General features: G+C 44.5%; 1 protein-coding gene across 4 annotated transcripts in view; it reads left to right on the top strand.

Annotated features, from left to right (window-relative positions):
* Pcsk5 (proprotein convertase subtilisin/kexin type 5) overlaps positions 1–15591 on the top strand; it is a 430528-nt gene that overhangs the window by 377694 nt on the left and 37243 nt on the right. For 3 of the 4 annotated variants that reach the window (XM_039109692.2, XM_039109772.2, XM_039109807.2), the window contains 4 exons: positions 3735–3815; positions 6842–6919; positions 9369–9564; positions 14623–14840. In XM_039109692.2, the coding sequence (XP_038965620.1) occupies positions 3735–3815; positions 6842–6919; positions 9369–9564; positions 14623–14840 (573 nt within the window). The remainder of the gene's footprint in view (positions 1–3734; positions 3816–6841; positions 6920–9368; positions 9565–14622; positions 14841–15591) is intronic. The other variant, XM_039109729.2, reaches the window with a different exon arrangement.

Below are 15591 nucleotides of genomic sequence, written 5' to 3'. Positions count from 1 at the left end.
GTGGCATTGATCTAAAAGAGTGATATGGGAAGTAGCCTGACTCCCCTCTTCTCTCAGGCTTCAGAGCAGCTTCTCCGGCATGTGTGTCTCTACAGTAAAGCAAACCTTCATCTCTGGGGCCACCTTTTAGGTGACCCTGACACACTGGAACTGACAAGCTCTCTAGAGAGCTGGCACTGGTCTCTTGAAAGCTGCTCTTTCTAGCTGCGGTGGTAGCACATATCTCAATGGTACAGCACTTTCTTAGTTAGGTGCATGTGACGCTGGATTTGATCCTCAACTTGGGGGAGAGAGAACATTGCCCTCCCAGGTGCATAAGTGGAAAGCTTGGTCTTCAGAGGAAGTGTGAGCAGGGGAGTAGACATGTGGGAGCTGGGACTCTGATGGGATATGTAGGAATCTTCTCCTCTGGGAATCTTAAGACTTGGCCTCTGCATCTCTGCGGCCCCACTATGGGCTTCTTTCAAGGTAATAATCTTTCTATGACACCTTCCATGTCTGAGAAGGTTAAAAGCCCAACTCCTTTTTGAGGGACTCTGATTCACACTTAGTGACACTGTGGAAAATATAAGGTGCTCTCATATTTCGGGGCAAGGGTCCGCTCAGTAGAGACAGTGGCAGCTGTTGGAGGCTACACAAGACAAAGAGGAAGTTGCCCCGCTGGTTTCAGAGAAAGGGTGTCACAGCCGCCGTCCACTATGACACTTCTGCACATCTGACTTTCCTAAGACAGCAACCAAAAGCCAGAGCACCCCAGGCTGTTTCCGACACAGAGCTAAGAAAGTGACTCCAGATTGGGCTATCTCCTGTGAATTATAGCTGGACCAAGAATGCTGAAAACCAGTTGGTCTGGCGTGCGGGCTTTAAGAGGTAGTCCAAGCCAAGAGGGAAACGGTCTGGTGCTGTGTTTCTTTCTCTGAACATCTGTATTTTATCTGGCATCCAGATGATGAAAAGGCACAGGGAGCCAAGAGTCAGAGCCGACTCGATTCCCCAAATGATTGCATGTCTCTTCAACTGGACTACGCATTTTGCAAGCAAAAAATCAGACTTTGATTGTTCTCCTTTGTCAGAGCACCACACCCACCCCTTCTCTGCCCCTCCCCAACCCCTCTGAAATCACACTGTGATACTTTTTGAAAAAGAAGGATTCATTCCATTTGGAGGCCACGCACTAATAAGGGAATAGGGGAGCAGAAGAGAATGTTTCTCGTGGCTGGACTAAAGCAATAAAGCCGGTGGCGTAGCTGCACTTTCCCTGTCTGTGATCTATGAAGTAAGACATGCAAAGCATGAAGAGAGAGGGGGAACATTTGCTCACTAAGCAAGGTAAAGCTACAGTGTGCCTTCCCCAGTGGAAGCACCGAGAGCGCTAGTTAATGGGAAATACCTTCCATTAAGTCTGGGGAGGATTGTTGCCAAAGCCTTCATCGTTCTCCTGCCTTCTTCCCCCCCCCCAAAAAAAACAAGGTCAGGAGTGTAATAGGAGAGCGGAGGGTTCCAGAGAGCGGACGCTAATTAACCACACCTTTCAGATGATGGGAAACAGATTTCAGTCATTCTAGGTCAATCCCGAGGAGACCTGAACAAATCACCGAGTGTTTACAAGAGAATGTAGCTGCCTAGGTAGGAGCAGCCAGGTCTTCAGCCTGCTATCTGGGGGGAGAAAAAAATTCAGGGATAGGTAGGACAGTAATATGGCCTGAACTTCAGCTTACTCCTTCTCCCACACTACTTCCAATGGAACACCATCATAGTTGCATCCCCAGGCCTTGGCCAGTCCGTGGGTCTACGTGTGCTCTGGGAAATCACCTTGAGTCGGAACTGCTCCGTTCTTTCCTTAGCACTGTGGCTAGCCAGGAGGATAGTGATACCAGCCATCCTTCTTTGTCAGTTACCAAGAGAGTGAGTTCCCCTTCTCCGGCTACAGCCAAGGACAGAGAAGACTCCGCTCACCAGGGCCTGCCAGGTAGACCCTGCAGCCAAGACCCTTGAGTCTCAAGAATGGTCTCCTACATTTTCTAGCCATCAAAAAAAGTCACAGGAAGGCCCTCTGCCCCACTCCCTAAGCATTGTGATAATGACTGGATAGTGTCCCCAGTGTCAGGAATACTGCAGGTGATCTGCATGTGGTGTTGTTAAAATGTGCTGGAGCGGCAGGCCATCAGCTCTCAGGACATGGCTTCACCAGACCTGGGAATGCAGTTTCTCTGTCACTGCAAAGCGGTTTGGTCTTCTGAAATGTTTTCTCCTCTGGTAGTCTGGAAAAGTTCCTGCACACATGCCTGGGAGTCCCCCAGCCCACCTATTTCCCTCATGGATTAGAACCAGGCCATAGCAGGCTCTAATTACAGATCGCAATGAAGGACCAATCTACAAAGCACAGCTTGGTGAAGGAACGTTTTTATCTCTGACCACATCCTAACAACTCTTCGCTAGCTGCTCTTTTGATCTTAATTCCCAAGTTCTGGGAAATGCTGGAGTCGGTGATTTTGTGGGAGGAAAGTCGGCCTCTTTGTGGAGAGATAAACGTTGCAGAATAGTAACTGCAGATGGCTTTGAAAATGCCACAGGTACTTGATGCCTGGAAGGGATTTACCCATCTATGTGTATAGTTGCCTCAGAAGGGGAGATGGTGGTATTTTTAGTTACCTAACCAATAGGAAAGCATAGTGGGAAGAGCTGTGAGGTAAGTAATCCTCAGTGGTCCAAAGGGACCATTTGTACTGGCTCGCCCTGATGGCTAAGCATCCAGAAACTATGTAAGTGCACTGTCAGACTATTGACAGCCTAAACTTAGCTGTGGCAGGAATGTTTACACCACAGACATTGGCCACACTACAAATCAGTCTTGTCTCACCAGCAAAGCACCGCTTTGATCTCCCTCGGGTGACTTGAAAATTAAAATTAACTGCTTAAAAACTTGGAACCCAGCACCGCAAACGGGTGACAATGAAAAGGACCAGAGGAAGAGCAGTAAGCCTAGAATCTGAGAGCTCTGCATTCAAACCCTGCCCCGGATGCTCACTGCAGTGTAACCCTCAAATGTTCCTCCTCCCCCTCTGAGCCTTAGTTCCCTCATTTGTAAAATGAGAGCTTGAGACCACTGTGTATATCATCTCATATCTGAGAGACCGTTTTCATCCCACAGAACATGAAGAGTCCTGTTTTCTGACCCTTTGACCGGACTGAACACCATTTCCCTTACACAGCAGTGCTCCCTGAGTCACACAGGAAAGTCGGTGGGAGGTGAAGAAGCGTTGAAGAGTGGTAGGGATCTAGAGAAAACAGCCGTCGGAGAATGCAGGCGCTAGCTAACCAACCAGATTGCTTCAGAGCCAGTCTTGACCAGCCAAAGTGCGCCCCCTCAAAGATGTCTATGCGGCTTCTTTATAACAGCAATCATGACACGGATGTGGGGCTAAGCAATCTATAAATATAACCCCGCAAAATGAAATATGATTCATACAAATGCATACGTGAAAAGTTTACAAAGATGCCTTGAGGAAAAAAAGACTGCTGAATGGCGCATGCAGCCTTGGTGGCCTACATGAAGAGGGTGTGAATGATTCCAGTCCACAAGCCCTTACATCTCAGGCTAGATCTGTGTGGCAAAGAATACACAGCAGATATTTTAGGGGGGTGGTGAGGAGGGGGATGGGTGAAGCTTATCTTCTTCATGGTCCTTCAATCATTAAAACAAAACACTTTATTTTTTTTAATAAAAAAAAAAGAAGCCGTACCCACTGAAAAGCCATCTTTGGTGAGGAGTCTGCCGCAGGATCGACGAAAGTGGAAAGTTCAAATCAAAAGAGGTAACAGGGAAATAGGGAGGAGAGGTCGTCACCCTACAGCCATCTCCACTGTGCAGAAAGCCACAAGATAGTCACAAGGCCAGGAGAGTGGGGTTACAGGGAGAGGAGGCAGGAGGGCCGTAATCCATCAGCGAACACTTGGGAATCTGTGAGATCCAACCACAGAGGTTCCTGTTACATCTAAGGTCATCCACAGTGCGCTGAGGACTATGCCTGGGAAAGGGCATCTAATGAACCCATGCCTGGCTACAGCTGGAGTCAGCCATAGGGCGCTGCCTAGCAACCATGAGCCATTGGGCTCCGTCTTTACACTCTAGCCCTGCAAATCTTTAAAAGACCAAAGAATCAACATGTGCCTTCCTGGTTACTGTGGTGTCATTTAAAATGACAAAGACCGGAAAACTAAATGGCTATGATAAGAGGGATGAAGTGTGTTGTATACGTGGGGTAAAATTTTAGAATTATCGAAAGGAACGAGGAGATCCTAACGTCTCTGCAAAGCTTTCTTTCTTAAAAACGAGTTTTATTAAAACTAAGGTAAGCCAAGCGTTGTGAAGCGTGCCTGTAACCCGTGTACCTAGGAGCAGGGATGTGGGGCTCACAAGGTCAGGGCCAGGCTAGACTAGGCTACAGAGCAAGACTCAAAATCAACAGCAACAACAACAATAACAACAACAGCCATTACACACACACAAAAACAAACCCCACAATACAAAGTGATAAAAGTGTGCATAGATTCGAGGTGCAGATATATGATCATATGACTATCAATTATTAATAAGAAAATAAGAAGGACTCTGACTTTCTACAGTTGCCTCTGACTAATGGGTACCATTCTTGGCTGAAGAAATTTCTCTCTCTCTCTCTCTCTCTCTCTCTCTCTCTCTCTCTCTCTCTCTCTCTCTCTCTCTCTCTCTCTCTCTCTCTCTCTCTCAGTAGTGTTGGCAAGGCTAGAATTTCTGGAGTAGGGTAAAATGGGAACCATGAGCAAGTTCAAGATTTCCTCGCTGAGCTTGGCTAATCTTTTACAAACTTCTGCTGCTGCTTAATTCCTGTGAACTGCTTGTTCAGAGCTCCCTCTGCTGGACTCAAGGGGACATTGACGAACTCTATACCTACATTTTACAGGAAAAACAGCAAATTGCCAGAATGTTATATATTTGTATTAATAAAAATGTGTGTGAATATCCACTGAATTTCACAAATATATGAAAAAATCAAACTCATACCTTTGTGAATAAGGCATCTTAGTATAAAATGAGGAAGTCAGCCTGTGGCCAGACACAGCACAGTTTCGTGAGACTCAGGATTAGTGACCATCACTCTTTGAGCATCCCAGCATGCATCTGCCTTCATGATGCCTCCTCTTATGGCCCAGTGCTGTCTCCAGGTGAAAATGCCCCCAGGGCAGAACTGCATTCTAGGAAGCCTGTAGACTTTTGTGACAACTGCTGTCCCTGGACTCTGTACAGGGTACTTAGGTGTTCCCAGTGGATCCTCCAACTCCGGGAAGGAAATATCAGCTCTCATTATATACTTACTGTAAAGGCTAGGGCAGACTTATGACTCCAAACTACAAAAGTCTTGCCAATCAGCATCGTAGCCTGCGCAGTCATTTAGACACACGTGCATTGAGTATGTATATGCATGTTGTTGTGTGCATTCTGTGTGCATATGACACGTGTATGCTTTTACATCAGTCTGTACTCCACCTTAGTCTCCTCCCCAGTAAGACTTGGCAGCTTTATAATAATAAATGATGTCATAGAACCAAGACAGGCCTCCTGGTGCCCTTCCCAGTGTGGATTAAGAAAGGAGCGAGGCTAGAGAGATGGCTCAGCGGTTAAGAGCACTGACTGCTCTTCCAGAGGTCCTGAGTTCAGTTCCCAGCAGCCACATGGGCACTCACAACAATCTGTAATGAGATCTGATGCCCTCTTCTGATGTATTTGAAGACAGTAACAATATACTCATATGTAAAATAAGTTAATGTTTTTTTAAAAAGGAGAGGGAAAGAGAGGGAAGGAAGAGAGAGACAGACAGACAGAGAGAGAGAGAGAGAGAGAGAGAGAGAGAGATTGATTACAGGGGTCTCAGAAATGTGTTGGAAGAAAAATTAAGGAAAAAGAAAGGAAGCAGGTGGGGCTCTGCTACTGAGCCACCGTGCTAAGCACTTAACACGCACACTGTCTTTACCGAGCGAGCTACTGGGTTAAACACTCCATGCAGTGTCTTACTGAGCACTGTGCTGAGTATACACTTCACACACAATGTCAGCATCGAGCAGGACACGCATTGTCTCACTGCACTTCACAGTTGCACAAGGGAGAAACCATTTTCTCCCATTTTAGAGACACAGAAAGTAGGACTCTGAGAGTTTAATTACCGTATCCATGGTTACCCCACCCATAAGCAGCACAGCTGGGATCTAAGGGCAGATGTGTGTAGAGAGCTATCTACACCAGACTCCCAGGAGGAGAGGAGGGTCAAGAAAGAGAGGCCAGGGCAGAGAGGAATGAGTCAGGGCCACGAAGATCACCAGGGGCTAATTCCCTGGTGGGAGATGCGCTGGGAAGGTCTTCGTGTGTACTGAGTGGGTGGGTGAAGCTGGCCTGTGTGTATGAAAACCTGTCCCAGGAGCTTTCCGAGGTGGCCTTCAGATGCTCTGGGAGGGAGAGTGCAAACACACAAACACAAGGACCCACAGGCACACAGACAGGCAGTCACACAGACAGACAGACATTCAGTTACACAGTATGAACACATGAAAGCAGGGCAATTTGTTACCTCAAATATTACGAATGCCTTGTGAGATTGCAAGGGAAATCTTGATAATCAATTTCCAAGGAAGGAGTAAGAAAAAGAATGAATAAATTCTGCATTCATAGCCATGGGTAGTAGCCAGCAATTAACTTGTATACAGTCAAAAGCAGGAGCTGAGTTACAGAGAGGGGAGCTCGGATATGTCTCCAACGCTGTAAAGCTACAGGACAAGGCCAAGGCTGATTTGTTTCTTGCCCACACAGATGCAACGAGGCAGTATCAACCCTGTCATTCTTCCTGTAAAACCTGCAACGGATCTCTCTGCACGTCGTGTCCTGCAGGTCAGTGCAGAGGGGGAGACGGTGGCAACTGAACCCAGGCGCCATCGTTGCTCCTGCACATTGGTGGTGGTTTGCGTTCAGATATTGACCTCGTCCCATCACCGGGGCGCTCCTGGGGACACACGGGAAACCAAACAGTGACCAGTAATAAAACCGAGCTTCCTGGGACAAAGAAATACATGATGAAGCTGTTTGAGTTGTCTTGGCCACAGAATGTGCTGGAATCTGTGGGTACTTGATGGTTTGAGTCTCTTATTCTTTTACCTTACACAAGTGAAGTCAAGGTGGAGGATAAGGATATGGATGAACACATTGTCTGAGGCCTCCCTCACTGTCCATTCTGCACTTATTGCAGAAGGGGAAGGGAGAAACAGGATGGATTGTTTCCTTAAAACTTACCTTCATTTATGGAAACACTGGGCATAAATAACTTCCTCAAGATTGTCTGTGAGTGAATTAGCATAATGTTATGCTCCCACAAAAATTATCGTGAGGGGCTGGAAAGATGGTCTGAGGCAGTGGAGAAGAACTCATACTGCTCTTGCAGAAAACCTGAGCTCATTTCCTATATCCACAATGGAGGCTCACGGTTGCCTGTAACTCCAGTTCCTGGGTTCTCATACCTATGGCCTTTGTGGGCATCCGCACTCATGTGCACATGCCACAGACATGTGTGTACACATGATTAAAAATAAAATAAAAGCGAATCTATAAAGTATCATTGGAGGAGTCAAATGAGAATGCATAGCGTCATGAATCTAATCAGGCGTTTCTTCTCCTGCAGTGTCTCCCAGTACTTTATATGAATAGCTGAAATGCCAATAGAACCAAGTCTGTGTGTACTGTTTGTGCTATACACACAATCCTCTAATCAAGTTGAGCTTACAACTCAGACACAATAAGAGAATGACAAGTTAATAATAAAGTGGGGAAATGTGATATTATTCTGCAATAAAATTTTTATAACCTCACAACGTTTACTTCTGCAGCTTTCACTTATTATTTTGGACCTGGACTGACCCCAGACAACTGAGACTTTAGATAGAGCCCTGAGCAAGGCCTGTTGTAGTGAGATCAGAGACACAAGGCAGCATTTGAAATGATAGATGTGTCAAGGCTGGGAACATGTAAGCAGCTACACACAAACACTGAAACAAGAAGTTTTAGAATTTTATAGTTGAGGTGGTTAGAAAAGTGTTTACTTTATTGATTGATTGATTGATTGATTGATTGATTGATTGATTGAAAGCATCTCATTATGTAGCCGTGGCTGACTTGGAACTCCCTATGTATAGCGAGCTGGCCTTGAACTCACAGAGGTCTGCATGTCTCTGTCTCCCAAGCACTGGGATTATAGTCACTCACCACTACACACCTGCACCCCCTTTGTGTAAATTTCTATTTCATTTATTTATTTATTTATCTGGAAGGTATGTGTGTGGTGTGCACCAGTGCATGAGCATATGTGGTGTGGACATGCATGTAGAAGTCAGAGCTCAAACGTGGGTGTCGTTCCTCAAGATGGCCTTCCAATTTGGTTGGAGGAGTTTGTTGCTGTTTTTGTTTTGTTTTGTTTTTAGACAGCTCTCTCATTGGCCTGGCACTCACCTATTTGGCTAACATGGTTGGCTGATCAGTGAGCCCCAGAGATCTTCCTTTCTCTAAGTCCTTGGTCCTAGGAGTACAAACATTTACCATCATGCCCAGCTTTTCGAGTGGGTTCTGGAGCTCAGACTTGTGTCCTTACCTTTGCATGGTAAACACTGTTCTGAGATCTCCTAACCCCTTATTACATGTATTTATTTGTTTATTTATGAGTATGGATTGCGATATGCATATACCACATGGGTATGCACGTGGGAGATGAGCGGACACTTGGAGGAGTTGGTTCTCTCCTTTCACTTTGCAGTTCCCAGGGCTTAAGCTCAGTTAATCAAGTTTGGCAGCAAGCACCCTACCTGTTGGTCCTTCTCACTTGTCCACATTTGTTTTTCCAGATAGCAATAGCTGTCTTTCTCATTAAGCACACATAGAAGTAGAACAGTCTGTTCAAGGGGAACATATCTGGAAAGGTTGCTCGCATGTCTATCTCATCCATTACAGCAGGAAAGAGGACCAGAGTAGTGGCTCACACATGACTGCACAGATGGCAAGACCACAGCAGGGCAAAGGGAACCCCTAGAGGGCCCGAAAGAAGCAGGACAAATCTCCCTATGGCCAATTTCCTTCCTAACAATTTAACTAATAAAAGGATGGATAAATAAATAAATAAATAAATAAATAAATAAATAAATAGTTTGCAAGTATGATCTAGTGTTTCAAATACTCAGACTTTGAAAAAAACATTTAAAAAAAAGAAAAGCCTCTAGGTGTGTGAGTCCTCCAATAATGTGTGTGATATCAGATCAACAATGACTGCTGTTCTCTGCCCTCCTACCTTGATTTCTAGGTACATACCTGTGGTTGCAGGCCTGTGTTCCCTCCTGTCCCCAAGGCACTTGGCTGTCAGTCAGGAGTAGCAGCTGTGAAAAGTGTGCGGAGGGCTGTGCTTCCTGCTCCGGAGATGACCTTTGCCAACGGTGCCTGAGTCAGCCGAGCAACACTCTACTCCTCCATGAGGGCAGGTGCTACCACAGCTGCCCAGAGTAAGTCTCCTCCTCCCTCTGATGTCACACTCTGGTCTCCACAGTTCTTCTGAGCAGCTCCTTCCTCCCACAGAACTCTCTCTGCACACTCAGAACACCTGCATAAATCATACTTGTTGTCTGTGACACCGCCGTGGGCCACCGCAGCCAAAGCTTTATGTAAGATCAGATACCCACTTCTCCCTGTGACTGGTCTATTCATGAATTTTCACTTCTGCAACAGTAGTCACGTGACCTGTGTTGTACAGCAGTGGAGATGTGTTCTTAGAAGAACATTTTTAGGTGATGTCATCACTGGGTGATTTGCACACTATTCTTATGCAAACCTAGATACTGTTGCCTCCTTCACACAGAATCTATGAGGCCCCTCATTGACCAAAACGCATTTGTGCGATGCCTGACTATTCTTTTTTCACCTCGTATCAGTAATTGGATGTTCTTGGTTCTCTTCTGCATTGTCATGCAGAGTTGTGATATGAGCCTCTTCTAAACTTTCAAGCAGGGCAGTTGTGAGTTATATATAGTAAAAGTAGCTACTTATGGGGTGCTGTGGGTTTTTTTCAGCCCTCTCATTTAAAATCCCTTTAAAGTTCTATGAGAGGAAGGAGCTGATCTGAGGAGTTTCACCAACAGGATTCACCTGTGAGGAAAGAGAACAACAGATTTAGCAAAAATGACAAATCTCCCACATGACAATGTTAGGAAGCCCCACTTCCTAACTTCCATTGGTAACTTTGGGGTCACCAGGGGCACCAGAAGCCACATCTTCCCATTTTGTCCTTATTCCTTCCCTGGCTGCCTTCATTTGCTCACCCTGTAGAGCCTTGGTTTGTATTGTCTGCCTCAGCTACAAGTATCACCACCCCACTCAGTGACAAGCAGCTTAAGAAATAACTGTACTCCTTCCCTCCCTGCCTGCCTCTCTCCTTTTCTCAGATTCTTTCTAATTCCAACATTTAGGTATATCACTGTCTAAACTGGTCTCTAGAATAAGGATGAAGAGTTGCCATCTGCCTTTATCTTTTGGAACATCCAAAGGTCTCTTAGTGATGCCTAAGATTGCATAGTACCAAACCCTATATGTAGATGCTCTTTTCTTTCATACCCATGATAAAATTCAGTTTATATATTAACCATAGTGAAAGATTAATAAAATAAAGTTATTATAGCAGTATAATGTAATAAGGTATATGAATATGGTCCCTTCTCACAATATCTTATTGTACTGTACTCACTCTTTACTGTGTGACCCTATTCCTATGGAGAGACAAATGTCTATTCATCCTAGACAGAGAACCAATGACAGACCAAAATATGACACTGCAAATGTCCATCATGGTAAATGATAAGTGTATTGAACTTATTTATAGGAGTATGGGTGAGAGGTTACTTACAGAAGCATGGGCAACTCAAAGGAAGCTGCATTTTTAAAAACCCACTCATGAAACCTGGAACCTTGAGACTCTCTGGATAAAGGCAGGTTGGCAGCTAGCAGGTTGAAAAGTCTTCTTTCCTTGGCAGGCCTTAATTATATAGCTGTGGGGAGGGAAAGACCTTGCATATTTAATCAATTTCAGGGACTTCCTGAAACTTCTGAGTTGTTTACTTCCTGAATTTTAATGATCCTCTTTTCAAAACTCTTGAGTCTCAAGGAGCATCCCTTGCGAATAGAAAAATTTCATTTTTTGAGTAAATTGCTTCTTGAGGGTGATGCTCAGCATTAGCCTGCTATATGAAGATAATTTAAACATGAACACTGCAAAATCACCCACCAACCATTCTTATAATAGGAATAACTGTTGATGGATAAGTGCATATCACAACAAAATAGGTACATTGCATAGAAAGGAGTCTTGCAGAATCCTTATAGTCTAGTAGGTCAATTTTATGCCAGCCAATAGCATATTCCTTAAGAAAGGAAAGCCAAGTTCTAAGACAGTCCTAGGGAAAAGTGGGTGTGAAGAAATGATTTAGAAACAGCTATAATTTTTGAGTCCTTTTGATGTCCAGCTACCATGCTAAGATCTTGAAAGTAGCATCCCATAAAACCTCACATGAATTCTATTGCTTCCCCAGGAGTGGTGCAGCCAATAACACACACATCATAAAACACAAGTGAAGGTTGGGGAAGCACTTTCATATTCACTGCTCCTTCACTAGCCTCTGCCACCTCAGAATTGAAATAGTTATCACAGCTGCTCCTTGTGTAGTCACTGTTGCCAGTTCCTGATGCTTTCCTGGCTTCTTCAAATGTTTAAGAGACAATTCATTGAAGCAGGAAGAGAAGCTCTCTGCTTCTCTCTAACTAGCATTCCTTTCCTCACAGAATGGGTCAAGCTACTTTTTAAGGCAACTTCTTACATTTTTATTTATTTCTTATTTTATATGTTTAAGTGTTTTATTTGCATGTGTATGCATGTGTGCTGTGTGTTTGCTGGAATCCTCAGAGGTCAGAAGAGGGTACCAGAGCTCTTGAAATTGGGGTTATAGATAGTTGTGAACCACTGTATGGATATCAGTACCAAACCTAAATCCTCTGGAAAAACAAGTGCTCTTAATTGCTGAACCATCTTTCCTACCCCTAGGTTGAGTTTTTTTAGGGAGTAATATGATGTTGGGGTAATAAGCAGCCAAAATATTCTTTAATTTTTGAGCAGTAAGAAATCTAGAGGATGGCCAGGAAGGCCTACTCATAGTATGCAAAGAAATGGCCCAACCAGGGAGTCAAAAGAGAGTCTACCATTAATTAGTGGGAACTACTTTTTCAATAAGGAAGACACCATGGCCAAGACAACACTTTCAAAAGATAGTATTTAACTGGGGGCTTGCTAACAGTTTCAGAGGGTTAATCCATTATCAACATGATGGGAGCACAGCAAAATAAATCTAGGCATGGTGCTAGAGAAGTAGCTGAGCATTATATCCTGATCCACAGGCAGCAAGCAAAGAAAGGGAGGTACTGGGCCTGGCATGGGCTTTTGAAACCTCAAAGCCCATCCCCAGAGACATACCTCCTAATCTTTCCCAGTCTACCACCTGATGACCTATACACACATTGTTGTGATTATTTAATAAGCAGTGAAACAGCATATAGGAGGCTGAGACAGGAGGATTGTGAACTTGGGGTTAGCCAAAGCTTTATAACAAGACCCTGTCTCCAGGGGTGCAGGGAGCGGGGAAGGCAACAAAAATGTTCTCATGTCTACTGAAATTTGAAGTTTTGGTGAATGATAAAATTAAATCTTTTCTTAGCAGCTGGGCAACGTGATCTCAGATTTTTGTAGAATTTCAAATTACATAGTCTTTGCATAGTGAATATTTATCTGGGGCCAGGTTTTTATAACAAAGGACTTTGACTTTAATAATTTTATACAGATAGCTACTTTTTTCTTTGAGTGTCTCACCACATACCGCAAGCTGGACTCAAACTCACAAGCCTCCTGCTTCAACCTCCCATATGACGAGACTGGTGTGTACACCACTATGCCAGGTTACCCATTACACGTTGAAAGAAATATTTCCTGTTTTTAAAACTCATTTATTTTCTTATCATGTGTATGTCTGTGTCGGCCTGTTGGGTATGTGTACATGAGTGCAGAGCCCAGAGAGGGTGGAGGCTTCAGATCCTCCAAAGTTGCAGCTGCACATGGGTCTGAGCCTGATGTGGACGCTGGAAACTGAACTTTGGAAGAGCAGCAAGAGCTCTTAACCATTAAACCATCTCTCCATCCCCAATATTTGTCTTCTTAAATAGAAATAATATGAAACAAAACACTTAAAAACAGTGATATAAATATTGGGCATAGTGGTGCACAGTTTTAATCCCAACAGTTGAGGGGCAGAGGAAGGCAAATATCTATGAGTTGGAGACCAGCCTGGTCTACATAGTGAGTTTCAGAATAGCCAGAGCTACAACAATGACAAATATTTTTTTTAAAAATGCTAATTAATAGAGTGCTTTCTGCACAAACAAGAGGACCTAAGTTTGATCTCCAGAACCCACATAAATGCCAGGTACTGTGTCACACACCTATAATCTTGGTACTGAGGGAGCAGAGACAGGAGGATCCCCAGAGCTCTCCAGCCAGGAATCTACCAAAACTGGTGAACACCAGATTAAGAAAGAATCTGTCAAAACAACATGGTGAGAGTGATAGAGCGAGGCCCCCAGTGTCAACGATTGACTTCCACACATCCATGCACAAGTATGCATGCATAAGCGCTATCTTAGGGTTTCACCGCTGAGAAGAGACACCATGACCAAGACAACTCGTATAAAGGTAAACTTTTAATTGGGGCTAGCTTATAATATCAGAGGTTTGGTCCATTATCATCAAGCAGAAAGCTTGGCAGCATCCAGGCAGGCATGGTGGTGGAGGGGCCTGAGAGTTCTACATATTCATCCAAAGGCAGCCAGGAGACTCTCACTCCAGCTAGCAGACAGCCAGGAGGAAGTAAGTGCTCTTCTGCACTGGGCGGAGCCTGAGCACGGGAGGAGACCTCCCTTCCTGTGACCCACTTCCTCCAACAAGGTCACACCTCCCTACAGGGCCACTCCCTAAGGACCAAGCATATTCAAATCAGCACAACCACATATGTATATATTATCCACACACAAAAATAAAATAGAAAAAGAAAAACCATAGTCCCAGACCCTTTAAATGGTAGATGCCAAAAGCTGTTTCCAGAGTCAGATCTGTTTGAAATATCTGAATATCTGTGTGTGTGTGTGTGTGTGTGTGTGTGTGTGTGTGTGTGTGTGTGTGTGTGTATGTTGTAAAGATCTAACAGAGAGAAAAGACAATGACAATTTGGGGGTAAATCAGGACAAAGTTTTAGACAAATTAAATGCCTTTAAACAAACCATGTTCCCGAGGAAGATGCCCATCCCTTTCATTCTATTTTTCTAGACATTTTTTCACAACCGTCCCTCAGTGAGTCTAGTGGGTTCATTTTGATCGACAAGAGCAGCAGCCATTCCTTTTGGTCTGAATCCCTTTGTCAGCAGCCGAGACCCATCTCTCATTGATATAACTCCAATCTCCCTTCTTTCCATAGGGGCTTTTATGCAAAAGATGGTGTTTGTGAACACTGTAGTTCCCCTTGCAAAACATGCAAAGGAAATGCCACCAGCTGTCACTCTTGTGAAGGAGACTTCGTCCTAGACCATGGGGTGTGCTGGGAAACTTGCCCTGAAAAGCATGTGGCGGTGGAAGGAGTCTGTAAGCACTGTCCAGAGAGGTGCCAGGACTGCATCCATGAGAAAACTTGCAAAGGTAACTGAACGCATCCTGACGAAAACAAAAGTGTTCTCTCTTGCACAAAGGAACACAGGAACAAAGTGAAAGGAACCTGCCAAGTCTTTCTTTCCACGAAACGGGTATACTATGCCCAAAACTGGTCTAGCAGACACACCAAGCAGCAAATTTGACAGGTTTTTATCCTAATGTAGGAGTACTGTGTCTTTCCCCTATTGGCTGGGCTCCAACCTCACAGTCTTTCACAGTTGGTTAATGTTTTTTTTTTTTAATGCAAAAAAGAAAATAAAAGAAGCGGGCAAGTGGTTGGCCTCCCTGGACCATTGAGTTTGGCAAAGAGGCAGGAGGCAGCTCTTTATACAGCCAAGCTTTACTGGGTGAAGAAGATAAAAAGATCTTAATTCCTTTGCATAAAGGTTGTACAGGGTAAGGACGATTTGTGGCATATTGGCCCTTAGTGGACTGACTAGTCATCGCTCATAGAAAACAAATGATAAACATTCCCACAATCCCAAAGGGGTCATGGCCCTGAGGAGCCCCTGGCTGGGGCCACTGAGAACCAAAAACAGTCAATCTCCTCCCTCCATGAAATCCATCATCTGCTGGCCTACAGCTGAGGAAGCTCAGGGTGAGATATAACTGCTTCCCCTGTGAACTCTGTAAGCTAAGCCAAACAAGAGTTCTCTCATACAAATGCTAAACTCTCACCTCAATGGGAATAAAAGCCATCTATTCTGGAGACAAACATGAATGCCCATGGCCTAGGAAG

The sequence above is a fragment of the Rattus norvegicus genome, chromosome 1, assembly GCF_036323735.1.
Source record: "Rattus norvegicus strain BN/NHsdMcwi chromosome 1, GRCr8, whole genome shotgun sequence".
Classification (NCBI taxonomy): Eukaryota; Metazoa; Chordata; class Mammalia; order Rodentia; family Muridae; genus Rattus; species Rattus norvegicus.
This window is presented reverse-complemented; position numbering and strand designations above follow the sequence as displayed.